This window comes from Ambystoma mexicanum, chromosome 13 (genome assembly GCF_040938575.1).
Source record: "Ambystoma mexicanum isolate Mex_15411 chromosome 13, UKY_AmexF1_1, whole genome shotgun sequence".
Taxonomy (NCBI): Eukaryota; Metazoa; Chordata; class Amphibia; order Caudata; family Ambystomatidae; genus Ambystoma; species Ambystoma mexicanum.
Window position 1 is genome coordinate 350,849,978 of NC_090938.1, and position 17,944 is coordinate 350,867,921.

The following is a 17,944-nucleotide window of genomic DNA, read 5'->3' on the forward strand; positions in this document are numbered from 1 at the left end:
ATTCTAGTTATCAGGCTAACGAGCAGCTCTGCCAACACAATTACTCAAATACCCCCACCCCTTGCAAAAGCAACTCCCGGGTCACATAAGGAGCTCTGCCAATGTATCGCCAACCTGATCTATTGCAGGCCTCTTGTTCCACCAAGGGTGTTCCACAAAGAGCTCAGCTAACACATTTCTAATTTGCTCCTAGGAGCTACCATTGTAAAACTGGCATCTATTACACACTGCTCTGCTAGGTACGTATGTCAATAATGGACCGCAGTACACTGCGGTACTGCAGGGTATAGGTATTTATTTTTATTTATTTGTTTTTTTATAACGCGCATAACACTGTGGTTGCTACACCTGGATCCATAAAGACCCCTAGCACTGCTGCTGTTTCATCATCATGGGGACCCACGCGCAGCTCTGCTAATGTATTCCTATCATACTCTGGGGCAGCCTTACTCTTCCAGCACTGGGGCAAGAGCCGGCCCTAGGAATTGCAGAGCCATGGGGGGCAAAAGATGTGTGGGCCCCCTTAATTTGCATAAATAGTGACATTCGTGATATCATAGAATGAGTCTCTAATACACAAAGGGATCATGGCAAGTTAAATTAGAAACATGTTGCCATGCGTAAGGTAGTAGACGAATACACTGTGACATCCAGTATATGAATTGTCAATATTATTATGTACTTATGTGGCAATATCAGGAGTGAGGCATTTCTTTTGAAGTAGCAGAAAGCAGAATACTTTGCTTAGACTTCTAAAATTAGCAGATAAGGTGATAGTGTGATAAAAGTTGCAGGAGCACTACCTTTGTTTAATTGGCGAAGGCCGTAATTTGAGAGCAGTCTGCAATTCAGGAACTTGAACACATCTCTTTCCAGATGTAATTGATAGAAATACTGTTTGGAAAAGGTATTTTAAAACTTTGTTTTAAAAACACTATCTGCGGTAGCATTTCCGAAATATGGTTATTGTGTTCTGCTAACTGAAATAACGTCTGTTTTTGTAGAAGTTTCACAATTGTTTTTATTTTTATTGTGTGTATTGGGCATATTGTTCAAATTAGCAATATGCTTTTTTTTCAAAAGCTAAAGATAAGGATTATATTGATTGTCAAAAAAAATAATAGCAATAACTACGTGTATCAGGTGCTGCTCACTATAAAATGAGATGGGAGCCTCATTAATGCACCTCCTGAGCCTTGATTGGAGGGGGAGAGAGGGCCAAAACAGATTGCCGGGTGTAGAATAGCAGGGGATCCTATAGAAGAAAGTTGCAAAGGCAACCGAGCGGGTTGGGAGACTATTGCTGAGATGTTATACGTGTCCTGTAAATCATATGTCCTCTTTCCTATTCCTGTGGCAACAGCGCCTAGATGCTAATGGGTTTGTGCGCTTTCTACAAATGTAGAAATAAATAAACATGCTGTAAAATGTGGTGTTGTGACATGGGGATGAATACGCTCCTGCGCTTCACTCAGTGTGGGAAACTTTGCACCCATAGCGAAAATCAAAAGCTGGCACCCAAGGATATACGCACAGTAAGTGAACAGATCTTGAAGTGATAGATGTTAATTTAGTTCATTTGACCACTCCCCTTAGAAGAAAGTGCACCAAACAAAAGAGCGTTTGCCTTTCAACAATAGTAGCCAACAACAGACAAATAACCTGAGAGAGGACATCTGTCATTAAGTACGCTGGCCAAGTATAAAAGGTGCTCACCTTTTTATCCCAGGAATATATTGTGACATATTCCCATGAAAACAAAATCCCAATACGAGGGGCATGTGCTTTGATGATCATTTTATGTGTCTTGGGGTGTCTGCCCTGAAAACATGACAACCTGGGGGAAATCCTGTTAGCCAAATGCTTGAGCAAGCATGCCAACGTCAAAAACACCTTAGGGGGTTGCATCCACCCTCTGAAAAAAGTTACGCTGTCCACCCACATGTATCCTTTAATTGTACCCTGAAAAGCAGCACATGGTCACAATCAGGGAAACATAACTTCACCAGACTCGAGGATTGCAACCTCTCTTGCCACATCCTGGGCAAATTTTCAGGACTCGCTTGGCCACTCTTCATTCTCCCTCCTCAACCCAATGTCTGGCTTTCAACAATACTTTGCTTTATAAAGATGATTTGAAAAGTACACAAACCATAGTAAAGTACCCACTCAAATATATAAATCATTACAGAAATATGTTATGCAAAAAGTGTACAATTGTGGCATTATCCCCCCCCCCATCCTGACTGGGAGACTACAAATACCAGAATGCAATTCAACAAAGTTAAAAAAAAATGACCTTTGGGTTTTGAAAATGTATTTTCAAGTCATATGTCAACATGTAATGTGTGAAAATGTTGCCTCATTGTGTTTCAGTGTTTGACACATGAAGGGTTCACATATGATGTGATTAAAATATCGCAATCTACCCAAAAAAACAACTATTTTTTGTGCATTAAATATGAACATCTGAAAATAATGTAGCTAATTTAAAACTGTTTTGTGTGACATATTGTAATTGACATGGAGGAGAGTGTAGATGTAGGCAGCTAACTGGAGCTTCGTGCGTGCTTTCAGAATAAAAATCCCTATTTGCATTTCTTAACACAGAAACCTTACAAACATCTTTTCCAAAACAATGGTCTCTTAAAATGGCCATCATTTGTAAACCGCCCCCACTTTAATGCGCTGCTTGAAGAAAGAAAGTGATAACAGTCATTAAATCATCATCTGATGGGCCGCTGGGAACGGGTATCTCTCTAGAGAGCCACAGGATGATGGGAGGCGACAATGTAGCCTCAACACATACAGCAGTTGAGACAGACACTGGTGCCTTGTGGGGCCCCTCTGACAGCGGGCCCTGGGCCACTGCACAGATTGCCCATGCCTGGGCCGGCTCTGACTGTGCTTGACTGATACTCACACCAAGCTTTATCACAATGCTTTATCAGAGCATCACAATGAAGCACTGGGTCAACCATTAGCTGGAACAGACACACAGCTCTGCTACTGCGCCCCAATTCATTCTTGGGCCACCCCTTCTGCTCCAGTTATGGGCTCGCGCACGGCTCTGCCAATGCCCCTGGTCCGTACTCTTCCAGCACTTCGAACCACACACAGCTCTCCCACTGCACTGCACCCACATCCTACACTGGAGATACCCTGGTGTTTCAGAACTCGAGCCCTGCACACAGTGCTGCGCGTCCAGTGCACCCCAGTCCTGCCCTGGAGCACCAACTACCTGCTGGCACTGGGATCCACATGCAGCCTTGCTCTGCCAGCAGTGACCTCGTGAAAAGGAACACCCCTGCTATGCCGACATTAGGACATAGCTCTCCCAGGCACCACGTTGCTGCCCTGGAGCAGCCCTGCTGTGCCAGCCATTGGACGCACACACATCTCTGGCAGTGCAACCCAAACCACTCCTGTATCAACCCCACACCTATGGCACTGTGACCTACCTACACACGGGCCCTCTATCGCATCCCATTCGGCCCCTAAAGCAGGCCACACTTTCAAAACTGGGACACAGTTTCAGCTCGGCCACTGCTCGGCACTCCAGCCCTGGAGCACATCTTCGCTCCTATAACTCGGCTCCACACAGTGCTCCTAGAAACCCACCCGCTGTTCTAGCGCCGGCAATCAAACATACCTCTACCGGTGCATCCATCGTACTTCCTGGGGTACCGTTGCTGTTCCAGTACCGGGACATACAATGAGCTCTACTTGTGTGCCAAAGTGCAGCCAGGAAGCACCACCAAATGCTGCCAGTCACCCGATAATGTCTCAGCAGCACCCTTGCTGTTCAAGCACTATGACCACCGAACAGCTATGCCAATCCACCACGCACATGACCAGACGTGCTATTCCAGCACCTCACGCAACACAGCTCTACCCGTGCATCCAGTTCTGCCCTGCATCGCGCGTTCTATTCCAGCACTGGCACCCGCAGCCAGCTCTGCCAGTGCATCCCAACTCTACTCTCCAGCACCCTTACTATTCCAGCACTAGAACCCACATAGAGCTCTGCCAGTGTCCCCAACTCTACTCTCCAGCACCCACACTGTTCCAGCATTCGCACCCACAGCCAACTCTGCCAATGCATCCCTATTCTACCCAGCAGCACCCCTACACTTCAAGCACTGGAGCCACAACTAGTTCTGCCAGTGCATTCCAATTCTGCCCTGTATTACCCCTCCCAGTTCAGCACTGGAATTCACAGCCAGCTCTGCCAGTGCATCCCAACACTACCCTGCAGCACCCCTACTGTTCCAGCACTGGAACCTACAGCCAGCTCTGCCAGTGTCCCCAACTCTATCCTCCAGCACCCACACTGGTACAGTACTGGGCCCACAGCCAGCTCTGCCAGTGCATTCCAATTCTGCCCTGTATTACCCCTCCCAGTTCAGCACTGGAATTCACAGCCAGCTCTGCCAGTGCATCCCAACACTACCCTGCAGCACCCCTACTGTTCCAGCACTGGAACCTACAGCCAGCTCTGCCAGTGTCCCCAACTCTAACCTCCAGCACCCACACTGGTACAGTACTGGGCCCACAGCCAGCTCTGCCAGTGCATCCCATTTCTACACCCCAGCACCCTTACTGTTCCAGCACTGGAACCCACATAGAGCTCTGCCAGTGTCCCCAACTCTAACCTCCAGCACCCACACTGTTACAGTACTGGGCCCACAGCCAGCTCTGCCAGTGCATCCCAATTCTACACCCCAGCACCCTTACTGTTCCAGCACTGGAACCCACATAGAGCTCTGCCAGTGTCCCCAACTCTAACCTCCAGCACTCATACTGTTCCAGCACTCGCACCCGCAGCCAGCTCTGCCAGTGCATCCCAACTCTACTCTCCAGCACCCTTACTATTCCAGCACTAGAACCCACATAGAGCTCTGCCAGTGTCCCCAACTCTACTCTCCAGCACCCACACTGTTCCAGCATTCGCACCCACAGCCAACTCTGCCAATGCATCCCTATTCTACCCAGCAGCACCCCTACACTTCAAGCACTGGAGCCACAACTAGTTCTGCCAGTGCATTCCAATTCTGCCCTGTATTACCCCTCCCAGTTCAGCACTGGAATTCACAGCCAGCTCTGCCTGTGCACCCAAACACTACCCTGCCGCACCCCCGCTGTTCCAGCACTGGAACCTACAGCCAGCTCTGCCAATGCAACCTAACTCTACACCCCAGCACCCTTACATTTCCAGCACTGGGCCCACAGCCAGCTCTGCCAAGGCAACCTAACTCTAACCTCCAGCACCCATACTGTTCCAGCATTCGCACCCACAGCCAACTCTGCCAATGCATCCCTATTCTACCCAGCAGCACCCCTACACTTCAAGCACTGGGACCACAGCCAACTCTGCCAGTGCATCCCAACTCTAACCTCCAGCACCCATACTGTTCCAGCATTCGCACCCACAGCCAACTCTGCCAATGCATCCCTATTCTACCCAGCAGCACCCCTACACTTCAAGCACTGGAGCCACAACTAGTTCTGCCAGTGCATTCCAATTCTGCCCTGTATTACCCCTTCCAGTTCAGCACTGGAATTCACAGCCAGCTCTGCCAGTGCATCCCAACACTACCCTGTAGCACCCCTACTGTTCCAGCACTGGAACCTACAGCCAGCTCTGCCAGTGTCCCCAACTCTTTCCTCCAGCACCCACACTGGTACAGTACTGGGCACACAGCCAGCTCTGCCAGTGCATCCCAATTCTACACCCCAGCACTCTTACTGTTCCAGCACTGGAACCCACATAGAGCTCTGCCAGTGTCCCCAACTCTAACCTCCAGCACTCATACTGTTCCAGCACTCGCACCCATTGCCAGCAGTGCCAGTGCATTCCAATTCTACCCTGTATTACCCCTCCCAGTTCAGCACTGGAATTCACAGCCAGCTCTGCCAGTGCACCCCAACTCTACCCTGCAGCACCCCCGCTGTTCCAGCACTGGAACCCACAGCCAGCTCTGCCAATGCAACCCAACTCTACCCTGCAGCACCCTTACATTTCCAGCACTGGGCCCACAGCCAACTCTGCCAATGCAACCTAACTCTACACCCCAGCACCCTTACTATTCCAGCACTGGAATCCACATAGAGCTCTGCCAGTGTCCCCAACTCTAACCTCCAGCACCCATACTGTTCCAGCACTCGCACCCATTACCAGCAGTGCCAGGGCATTCCAATTCTACCCTGTATTACCCCTCCCAGTTCAGCACTGAAATTCACAGCCAGCTCTGCCAGTGCACCCCAACACTACCCTGCAGCACCCCCGCTGTTCCAGCACTGGAACCCACAGCCAGCTCTGCCAATGCAACCTAAATCTACCTTCCAGCACCCTTACATTTCCAGCACTGGGGCCCACAGCCAGTTCTGCTGATGCATCCCAATTCTACTCTCCAGGACCCTTAATATTCCAGCACTGGAACCCACAGAGAGGTCTGCAAGTGTCACCAACTCCACCCTCCAGCACCAAAACTGTTACAGTACTGGAATCCACAGCCAACTCTGCCAATGCATCCCTATTCTACTCAGCAGCACCCCTACACTTCCAGCACTGGATCCACAACTAGTTTTGCCAGTGCATTCCAATTCTGCCCTGTATTACCCCTCCCAGTTCAGCACTGGAATTTACAGCCAGCTCTGTCAGTGCACCCCAACACTACCCTGCAGCACCTCTACTGTTCCAGCACTGGAACCAACAGCCAGCTCTGCCAATGCAACCCAACACTAACCTGCAGCACCCTTACATTTCCAGCACTGGGCCCACAGCCAGTTCTGCCGGTGCATCCCAATTCTACTCTCCAGCACCCTTACTATTCCAGCACTGGAACCCACAGAGAGCTCTGCAAGTGTCACCAACTCTACCCTCCAGCACCCACACTGGTACAGTACTGGAACCCACAGCCAACTCTGCCAATGCATCCCTATTCTACTCAGCACCACCCCTACACTTCCAGCACGGGATCCACAACTAGTTTTGCCAGTGCATTCCAATTCTACCCTGTATTACCCTTCCCTGTTCAGTACCGGAATTCACAGCCAGCTCTGTAATCGCACCCCAAAACTACTCTGCAGCACCCCTACTGTTCTAGCACTGGAACCTACAGCCAGCTCTGCCAATGCAACCCAACTGTACCCTTTAGCACCCTTACATTTCCAGCACTGGGCCCACAGCCAGCTCTGCATGTGCATCCTAATTCTACTCTCCAGCACCCTTACTATTCCAGCACTGGAACCCACAGAGAGCTCTGCCAGTGTCAGCAACTCCACCCTCCAGCACCCACACTGTTACAGTACTGGAATCCACAGCCAACTCTGCCAATGCATCCCTATTCTACCCAGCAGCACCCCTACACTTCCAGCACTGGAGCCACAACTAGTTATGCCAGTGCATTCCAATTCTTCCCTGTATTACCCCTACCAGTTCAGCACTGGAATTCACAGCCAGCACTGCCAGTGCATCCCAACACCACCCTGCAGCACCCCTACTGTTCCAGCACTGGAACCTACAGCCAGCTCCGCCAATGCAACCCAACTCTACCCTCCAGCACCCTTACATATCCAGCACTGGTGCCCACAGCCAGCTCTGCCAGTGCATCCCAACTCTACTCTCCAGAACCCTTACTATTCCAGCACTGGAAACGACAGCCCGCTCTCTCACTGCATTTCAAGTCTGCCCTGCACCCCCGACCCTATTCCAGGTCACGAACCCACAGCCGGCTCTGATAGTGCATCCTAATTCTACCCTGCAGTGCCCCTACGGTTCCAGCACCGGGACCCGGACTCAAGCCTGCCAGTGCATCCCAATTCTGCCCTGTAGAACCCGCACTGTTCCTGAATTGGGATCCACAACCAGCTCTGCCAATGCAAATCAATTCAATCATGAGGCACCCCTGGCAGTTCATGCACTGGAACCCACAGCCAGCCCTGCCAGTGCATCCCAATTTTTCCCTGCAGCATCCCTATTATTCCAGCACTGGAACCCACAGCCAGCTCTGCCAGTGCACCCCAGTTCTTCCCTGCAGCATCCCTACTATTCCAGCACTGGAACCGACAGCCAGCTCTGCCAGTGCATCTCTATTGTGTCCAGCATCACCCCTTTTTGTTTCAGCACTGGAACCTACCACCAGCTCCCTCACAGCATCTCATGTCTGCCCTGCAGCCCCACCCCCCCACCCTATTCCAGGACAGGAACCCACAGCCGGCTCTGATAGTGCATCCCAATTCTACTGTGCAGTGCCCCTACTGTTCCAGCACCAGGACCCGCACACAGGCCTTCCACTGCATCCCAATTCTACTGTGCAGCACCCTTACTGTTCCAGCACTGAAACCCACAGCCAGCTCTGCCCATGCATCCCAATTCTGCCCTGCAGCACCCTTACTGTTCCAGCACTGGAACCCACAGCCAGCTCTGCCAGTGCATCCCAATTCTGCCCTGCAGCACCCTTACTTTTCCAGCACTGGAACCCACAGCCAGCTCTCTAACTGCATCTCAAGTCTGCCCTGCACCCCCGACCCTGCTCCAGGTCACGAACCCACAGCCAATTCTGATAGTGCATCCCAATTCTACCGTGCAGTGCCCCTACTGTTCCAGCATCAGGAACCGCACACAGGCCTGCCACTGCATCCCAATTCTGCCCTGCAGCACCCTTACTGTTCCAGCACTGGAATCCACAACCAGCTCTGCCAATGCAACTCAATTCAATCCTGCAGCACCCTGCAGTTCCTGCACTGGAACCCACAGCTAGCTCTGCCAGTGCATCCCAAGTCGCCCTGCAGAATCCCTACTATTCCAGCACTGCAACCCACTGCCAGCTCTGCCAGTGCATCCCAATTCTGCCCTGCTGCACCCTTACTGTTCCAGCACTGGAACCCACAGCCAGCTCTGCCAGTACATCCCAATTCAATCCTGCAGCACCCTTACTGTACCAGCACTGGAACCCACAGCCAGCTCTGCCAGTGCATCTCAAAGGTACCCTGCAGCACCCCTACTCTGCCAGCACTGGCACCCATAGCCAGCTCTGCCAGTACATCCCAATTCAATCCTGCAGCACCCTTACTGTCCCAGCACTGGAACCCACAGCCAGCTCTGCCCGTGCATCCCAATTCTGCTCTGCAGCACCCTTACTGTTCCAGCACTGGAACCCACAGCCAGCTCTGCCCATGCATCCCAATGCTGCCCTGCAGCACCCTCACTGTTCCAGCACTGGAATCCACAACCAGCTCTGCCAATGCAACTCAATTCAATCCTGCAGCACCCTTACTGTTCCAGGAATGGAACCCACAGCCAGCTCTGCCCGTGCACCCCAATGGTGCCCTGCAGCACCCTTACTGTTCCAGCACTGGAACCCACAGCCAGCTCTGCCCGTGCATCCCAATTCTGCCCTGCAGCACCCTCACTGTTCCAGCACTGGAATCCACAACCAGCTATGCAACTCAATTCAATCCTGAAGCACCCTGCAGTTCCTGCACTGGAACCCACAGCCAGCTCTGCCAGTGCATCCCAATTCGTCCCTGCAGAATCCCTACTATTCCAGCACTGCAACCCACTGCCAGCTCTGCCAGTGCATCCCAATTCTGCCCTGCTGCACACTTACTATTCCAGCACTGGAACCCACAGCCAGCTCTGGCAGTGCATCACAAAGGTACCCTGCAGCACCCCTACTCTGCCAGCACTGGCACCCATAGCCAGCACTGCCAATGCAACCCAACTCTACCGTACAGCATCTTTACTCGTCCAGCACTGGGAGACACACACAAGTCTGCCCGTACATACCAATTCTGCCCTGCAGCACTCTTGCTGTTCCAGCACTGAAACCCACAGCCAGCTCTGCCCGTGCATCCCAATTCTGCCCTGCAGAACCCTTACTGTTCCAGCAATTGAATCCGCAGCCGGCTCTGCCCGTACATCCGAATTCTGCACCCTTACTGTTCCAGCACTGGAACCCACAGCCAGCTCTGCCCGTGCATCCCAATTCTGCCCTGCAGCACCCTTACTGTTCCAGCACTGGAACCCACAGCCAGCTCTGCCAGTACATCCCAATTCAATCCTGCAGCACCCTTACTGTTCCAGCACTGGAACCCACAGCCAGCTCTGCCAGTGCATCTCAAAGGTACCCTGCAGCACCCCTACTCTGCCAGCACTGGCACCCATAGCCAGCTCTGCAGTATATCCCGATTCAATCCTGCAGTACCCTTACTGTTCCAGCACTGGAACCCACAGCCAGCTCTGCCCATGTATCCCAATTTTGCCCTGCAGCACCCTTACTGTTCCAGCACTGGAACCCACAGCCAGCTCTGCGAGTGCATCTCAAAGGTACCCTGCAGCACCCCTACTCTGCCAGCACTGGCACCCATAGCCAGCTCTGCCAGTACATCCCGATTCAATCCTGCAGCACCCTTACTGTTCCAGCACTGGAACCCACAGCCAGCTCTGCCCGTGCATCCCTATTCTGCTCTGCAGCACCCTTACTGTTCCAGGACTGGAACCCACAGCCAGCTCTGCCAGTGCATCTCAAAGGTACCCTGCAGCACCCCTACTTTGCCAGCACTCGCACCCATAGCCAGCTCTGCCAGTACATCCCGATTCAATCCTGCAGCACGCTTACTGTTCCAGCACTGGAACCCACAGCCAGCTCTGCCCGTGCATCCCAATTCTGCCCTGCAGCACCCTTACTGTTCCAGCACTGGAACCCACAGCCAGCTCTGCCAGTACATCCCAATTCAATCCTGCAGCACCCTTACTGTTCCAGCACTGGAACCCACAGCCAGCTCTGCCCATGCATCCCAATTCTGCTCTGCAGCACCCTTACTGTTCCAGGACTGGAACCCACAGCCAGCTCTGCCAGTGCATCGCAAAGGTACCCTGCAGCACCCCTACTCTGCCAGCACTGGCACCCATAGCCAGCTCTGCCAGTAAATCCCAATTCAATCCTGCAGCACCCTTACTGTCCCAGCACTGGAACCCACAGCCAGCTCTGCCCGTGCATCCCAATTTTGCCCTGCAGCACCCTTACTGTTCCAGCACTGGAACCCACAGCCAGCTCTGCCAGTACATCCCAATTCAATCCTGCAGCACCCTTACTGTACCAGCACTGGAACCCACAGCCAGCTCTGCCAGTGCATCTCAAAGGTACCCTGCAGCACCCCTACTCTGCCAGCACTGGCACCCATAGCCAGCTCTGCCAGTACATCCCAATTCAATCCTGCAGCACCCTTACTGTCCCAGCACTGGAACCCACAGCCAGCTCTGCCCGTGCATCCCAATTCTGCTCTGCAGCACCCTTACTGTTCCAGCACTGGAACCCACAGCCAGCTCTGCCTGTGCATCCCAATGCTGCCCTGCAGCACCCTCACTGTTCCAGCACTGGAATCCACAACCAGCTCTGCCCGTGCATCCCAATTCTGCCCTGCAGCACCCTTACTGTTCCAGCACTGGAACCCACAGCCAGCTCTGCCAGTACCTCCCAATTCAATCCTGCAGCACCCTTACTGTTCCAGCACTGGAACCCACAACCAGCTCTGCCCGTGCATCTCAAAGGTACCCTGCAGCGCCCCTACTCTGCCAGCACTGGCACCCATAGCCAGCTCTGCCAGTACATCCCAATTCAATCCTGCAGCACCCTTACTGTCCCAGCACTGGAACCCACAGCCAGCTCTGCCAGGGCATCTCAAAGGTACCCTGCAGCATCCCTACTCTGCCAGCACTGGCACCCATAGCCAGTTCTGCCAGTACATCCCAATTCAATACTGCAGCACCCTTACTGTTCCAGCACTGGAACCCACAGCCAGCTCTGCCCGTGCATCCCAATTCTGCTCTGCAGCACCCTTACTGTTCCAGCACTGGAACCCACAGCCAGCTCTGCCCGTGCATCCCAATGCTGCCCTGCAGCACCCTCACTGTTCCAGCACTGGAATCCACAACCAGCTCTGCCCGTGCATCCCAATTCGTCCCTGCAGAATCCCTACTATTCCAGCACTGCAACCCACTGCCAGCTCTGCCCGTGCATCCCAATTCTGCCCTGCAGCACCCTTACTGTTCCAGCACTGGAACCCACAGCCAGCTCCAGTACCTCCCAATTCAATCCTGCAGCACCCTTACTGTTCCAGCACTGGAACCCACAGCCAGCTCTGCCCGTGCATCTCAAAGGTACCCTGCAGCGCCCCTACTCTGCCAGCACTGGCACCCATAGCCAGCTCTGCCAGTACATCCCAATTCAATCCTGCAGCACCCTTACTGTCCCAGCACTGGAACCCACAGCCAGCTCTGCCAGTGCATCTCAAAGGAACCCTGCAGCACCCCTACTCTGCCAGCACTGGCACCCATAGCCAGCTCTGCCAGTACATCTCAATTCAATCCTGCAGCACCCTTACTGTCCCAGCACTGGAACCCACAGCCAGCTCTGGCCGTGCATCCCAATTCTGCTCTGCAGCACCCTTACTGTTCCAGCACTGGAACCCACAGCCAGCTCTGCCCGTGCATCCCAATGCTGCCCTGCAGCACCCTCACTGTTCCAGCACTGGAATCCACAACCAGCTCTGCCCGTGCATCCCAATTCGTCCCTGCAGAATCCCTACTATTCCAGCACTGCAACCCACTGCCAGCTCGGCCAGTGCATCCCAATTCTGCCCTGCTGCACACTTACTATTCCAGCACTGGAACCCACAGCCAGCTCTGCCAGTGCATCACAAAGGTACCCTGCAGCACCCCTACTCTGCCAGCACTGGCACCCTTAGCCAGCACTGCCAATGCAACCCAACTCTACCGTACAGCATCTTTACTCTTCCAGCACTGGGAGACACACACAAGTCTGCCCGTACATCCCAATTCTGCCCTGCAGCACCCTTACTGTTCCAGCAATAGAATCCGCAGCCAGCTCTGCCCTACATCCGAATTCTGCACCCTTACTGTTCCAGCACTGGAACCCACAGCCAGCTTTGCCCGTGCATCCCAATTCTGCCCTGCAGCACCCTTACTGTCCCAGCACTGGGACCCGCACACGGGCAACCTCCATCTCCAGCATGGTGACCCGCATACTGCTTTTCTCTGACAGCGCACCCCGACCCTACTCTGGAGCACCAGTCCCCTTCTAGCACTTGGATTCACACACCTTTGCTCTTCCATTGCACCCCAATCGGTCCCCAGTACTGGGCTAGCAGGGGTGCTCCCTGATAGAATGTTTTCACAATCTGTGTTGGTCCCACTACCGGAGCACTGGTGCCAGTACAGAGATCTGCTCACGTACCATCATTATGGAGGGATAAACCCCTGCAAGTGCAGTGCTGGACCATACACACAGCTGTGCCAGTGCACCCCAATACTGACCCGCAGCACCCCCCTGTTCTGGTACAGTGCCCGGCAGGCAGCTCTATAGGTGCCCCTAAATGAAGGCCTCCCGCGTAATTCTGGCACTGCAATTGACACGGATCCCTGGCAGTGCACCCCAATCCATCCCCGTATCGCCCTCGCAATGACATCATTAGGGTCAAATCTGCAACCCAGCCAAACCCCAAAGCGTCCTGCAATTACAAAAATGGGACACACACACATAGCTCTGCCAGTGCACCGAAATCCTGGCACGGAGCACCAATGCACTTCTAGTGATGCGCCCACAACGCACCCATCGGCCAGTGCACCCAATGCTGACACTAGTGCAGCCCTGTTCTTCCACCCGAAACCTGCACGGTAACAACCAGGGTGTTCCAGCACTGGGATCAGCCCCACACCTCTGCAGATCACCCCAACCCTACTCTGTAGTGCCCTGCGGCTCTAGCAGTGGAACCCTCACACATCATGCCAGTGTACCCCAACCCTACCCTTCAGCACCCCTACCGTTCTAGCAGTGGGACCCACACACACCATGCCAGTGTAACCCGATCCTACCTGCAGCGCCCTATTGTTCTACCAGTGGAACCTGCACACATCCATGGCACTGTACCTACCTGCAGTGCCCTATTGTTCTAGCAGTGGAACCTGCACACATCCATGGCAGTGTACCCCGTTCCTACCTGCAGTGCCTATTGTTCTAGCAGTGGAACCTGCACACATCCATGGCAGTGTACCCCGATCCTACCTGCAGTGCCCTATTGTTCTAGCAGTGGAACCTGCACACATCCATGGCAGTGTACCCCGATCCTACCTGCAGTGCCCTATTGTTCTAGCAGTGGAAACTGCACACATCCATGGCAGTGTACCACGTTCCTACCTGCAGCGCTATAAAAATAAATAAAATAAAAGAACTAAATAAAAATAAATAAATAACGTGCCTATTGTTCTAGCAGTGGAACCTGCACACATCCATGGCACTGTACCCCGATCCTACCTGCAGTGCCCTATTGTTCTAGCAATGGAACCTGCACACATCTATGGCAGTGTACCCCGATCCTACCTGCAGTGCCCTATTGTTCTAGCAGTGGAACCCACACATATCCATGCCAGTGAACCCCGATCCGACCTGCAGTGCCCTATTGTTCTAGCAGTGGAACCTGCACACATCCATGGCAGTGTACCACGATCCTACCTGCAGTGCCCTATTGTTCTAGCAGTGAAACCTGCACACATCCATGGCAGTGTACCCCGTTCCTACCTGCAGTGCCTATTGTTCTAGCAATGGAACCTGCGCACCTCCATGGCAGTGTACCCCGTTCCTACCTGCAGTGCCTATTGTTCTAGCAGTGGAACCTGCACGCATCCATGGCATGGCACTGTACCCCGATCCTACCTGCAGAGCCCTATTGTTCTAGCAGTGGAACCTGCACACATCCATGGCACTGTACCCCGTTCTTACCTGCAGTGCCCTATTGTTCTAGCAGTGGAACCCACACATATCCATGCCAGTGTACCCCGATCCTACCTGCAGTGCCCTATTGTTCTAGCAGTGGAACCTGCACACATCCATGGCACTGTACCCCGTTCCTACCTGCAGTGCCTATTGTTCTAGCAATGGAACCTGCACACCTCCATGGCAGTGTACCCCGTTCCTACCTGCAGTGCCTATTGTTCTAGCAGTGGAACCTGCACACATCCATGGCACTGTACCCCGATCCTACCTGCAGCGCCCTATTGTTCTAGCAGTGGAACCTGCACACATCCATGGCACTATACCCCGATCCTACCTGCAGCGCCCTATTGTTCTCGCAGTGGAACCTGCACACATCCATGGCACTGTACCCCGATCCTACCTGCAACGCCCTATTGTTCTTGCAGTGGAACCTGCACACATCCATGGCACTTTACCCCGTTCCTACCTGCAGTGCCCTATTGTTCTAGCAGTGGAACCCACACATATCCATGCCAGTGTACCCCGATCCTACCTGCAGTGCCCTATTGTTCTAGCAGTGGAACCTGCACACATCCATGGCACTGTACCCGGTTCCTACCTGCAGTGCCATATTGTTCTAGCAGTGGAACCCACACATATCCATGCCAGTGTACCCCGATCCTACCTGCAGTGCCCTATGGTTCTAGCAGTGGAACGTGCACACATCCATGGCACTGTACCCCGTTCCTACCTGCAGTGCCCTATTGTTCTAGCAGTGGAACCCACACATATCCATGCCTGTGTACCCCGATTCTACCTGCAGTGCCCTATTGTTCTAGCAGTGGAACCCGCACACATCCATGCCAGTGTACCCCGATCCTACCTGCAGTGCCCTATTGTTCTAGCAGTAGAACCCGCACACATCCATGGCACTGTACCCCGATCCTACCTGCAGCGCCCTATTGTTCTAGCAGTGGAACCCGCACACATCCATGGCACTGTACCCCGATCCTACCTGCAGCGCCCTATTGTTCTAGCAGTGGAACCCGCACACATCCATGGCACTGTACCCCGATCCTACCTGCAGCGCCCTATTGTTCTCGGAGTGGAACCCGCACACATCCATGGCACTGTACCCCGATCCTACCTGCAGCGCCCTATTGTTCTCGCAGTGGAACCTGCACACATCCATGGCAGTGTAACCCGATCCTGCCTGCAGTGCCCTATTGTTCTAGCAATGGAACCTGCACACCTCCATGGCAGTGTACTCCGTTCCTACCTGCAGTACCTATTGTTCTAGCAGTGGAACACGCACACATCCATGCCAGTGTACCCCGATCCTACTTGCAGTGCCCTATTGTTCTAGCAGTGGAACCCTCACACATCCATGGCAGTGTACCACGATCCTACCTGCAGCGCCCTATTGTTCTAGCAGTGGAACCTGCACACATCCATGGCACTGTACCCCGATCCTACCTGCAGCGCCCTATTGTTCTCGCAGTGGAACCTGCACACATCCATGGCAGTGTAACCCGATCCTGCCTGCAGCGCCCTATTGTTCTAGCAGTGGAACCTGCACACCTCCATGGCAGTGTACCCCGTTCCTACCTGCAGTGCCTATTGTTCTAGCAGTGGAACCTGCACGCATCCATGGCACTGTACCCCGATACTACCTGCAGTGCCCTATTGTTCTAGCAGTGGAACCCACACACATCCATGGCACTATACCCCGTTCCTACCTGCAGTGCCCTATTGTTCTAGCAGTGGAACCCACACATATCCATGCCAGTGTACCCCGATCCTACCTGCAGTGCCCTATTGTTCTAGCAGTGGGACCCACACATATCCATGCCAGTGCACCCCAACCCTACCCATAACACCCCTACAGTTCTAGCAGGGGGCTCCCACGTACATCCCTGCCAGTGCACCACCGTCCTACCCCGCAGCACCCTTACTGTTCTAGCAGTGGGACCTACACAGATCCCTTCCAGTGCACCCCAATCCTACTCCGCAGCACCCCTACATTTGCAGCATTATGACCCACACAGATCCCTGCCAGTGCACCCCAAACCCACCCGCAGCACCCCCACTCTTCTAGCAGTGGGACCCACACACATCATTGCACTGCAATGCTTCCTTGGATAGGCCCCGCCGTTCCAGCACTGGATCCCACTCACAGCTGTGCAGTTAGACCCCAAATCCTGCCCTGGTGCACCAATGCACGTCTAGTACTGCAATGCTTTCCTGGCTAGACCCTGAAGTTGCAGCACCGGGACTCACTCACAGCTGTGCTGTGTCAGGTGACCCCAGTCTTCCCAGTCTTACCCTGGAGCTCCCCTGCACTTGCAGCACTGGGAGACACGCACTCAGCCATGCCAGCCCAGCCCACCCCAGTCCACACTTATAGCACCTCTGCTGTTCTGTCTCTGCCACTCACACAGAGCTCTTCTAGTGCACCCCAATTCTGCCCTACTGTACTCCTCACTTCTATTCTGTCCCTGCACCCCAGCCCCGCCCTGGAAACCCCTCCACTTCCATAACTGGAACCCACACACATTTCTCACCATTTTGGGTTGAACCTCCCTTGCAATCCCTTGTGATATTCGAGTGTTTAATTCGTGCTCCGAGCGGTGCTTTCTGCAAGGTCCCAGGCAGGCGATGTGCCGCCGCCGAGGTGCACTTTCCCTCTTGCGCGGATTTGCATACAGTGCAAGTCATCCGGCACGAAAGTTCACGAAAGTGCACTTTCGATAGCTAATGTGTGAACCGATTGCTTCCTCTGTGATGTTTTGTTTTGTGGTGAGAGGACCGTGAGAGGCTAAAACCAATGGCCCCTGGCCTGTAACATAGCTCTGTGGGTTAATGCTCTGCCGTGACAAAACGCTCTACTGTCTGGATTACAGCCTGCACCGCTGTGTTGGGTACCAGTGTCAGAATATTGAGCCACGAGCGGGTTAACCAAGGGAGAATTTTCCCAGGACACATTCAACCGTAGCTGCAGATCAAAGCCACCCTAGATCGAACAAAAAATAATTGTTTTTTTGACACTCGGATAAAACCTGCGTTTGGTTTAAAGATTTTAACACAGAATCAATTATCTGCTAGAATTATCATTTCAAAACAATGCCGACAAGCTAAAACTGTCAAGAAAAAAACGCAATCATAAA

General features: G+C 53.2%; 1 gene segment (V, D, J or C); it reads right to left on the minus strand.

Moving 5' to 3' along the window:
- The window catches only part of LOC138520347 (Ig mu chain C region-like), a 29,207-nt gene extending 11,712 nt beyond the window's left edge, over window positions 1-17,495 (minus strand). Inside the window, 1 exon segment of the C gene segment in view lies at window positions 17,342-17,495. Within this exon segment, the coding sequence occupies window positions 17,342-17,495 (154 nt within the window).
- Window positions 17,496-17,944: the final 449 nt, after the last annotated feature.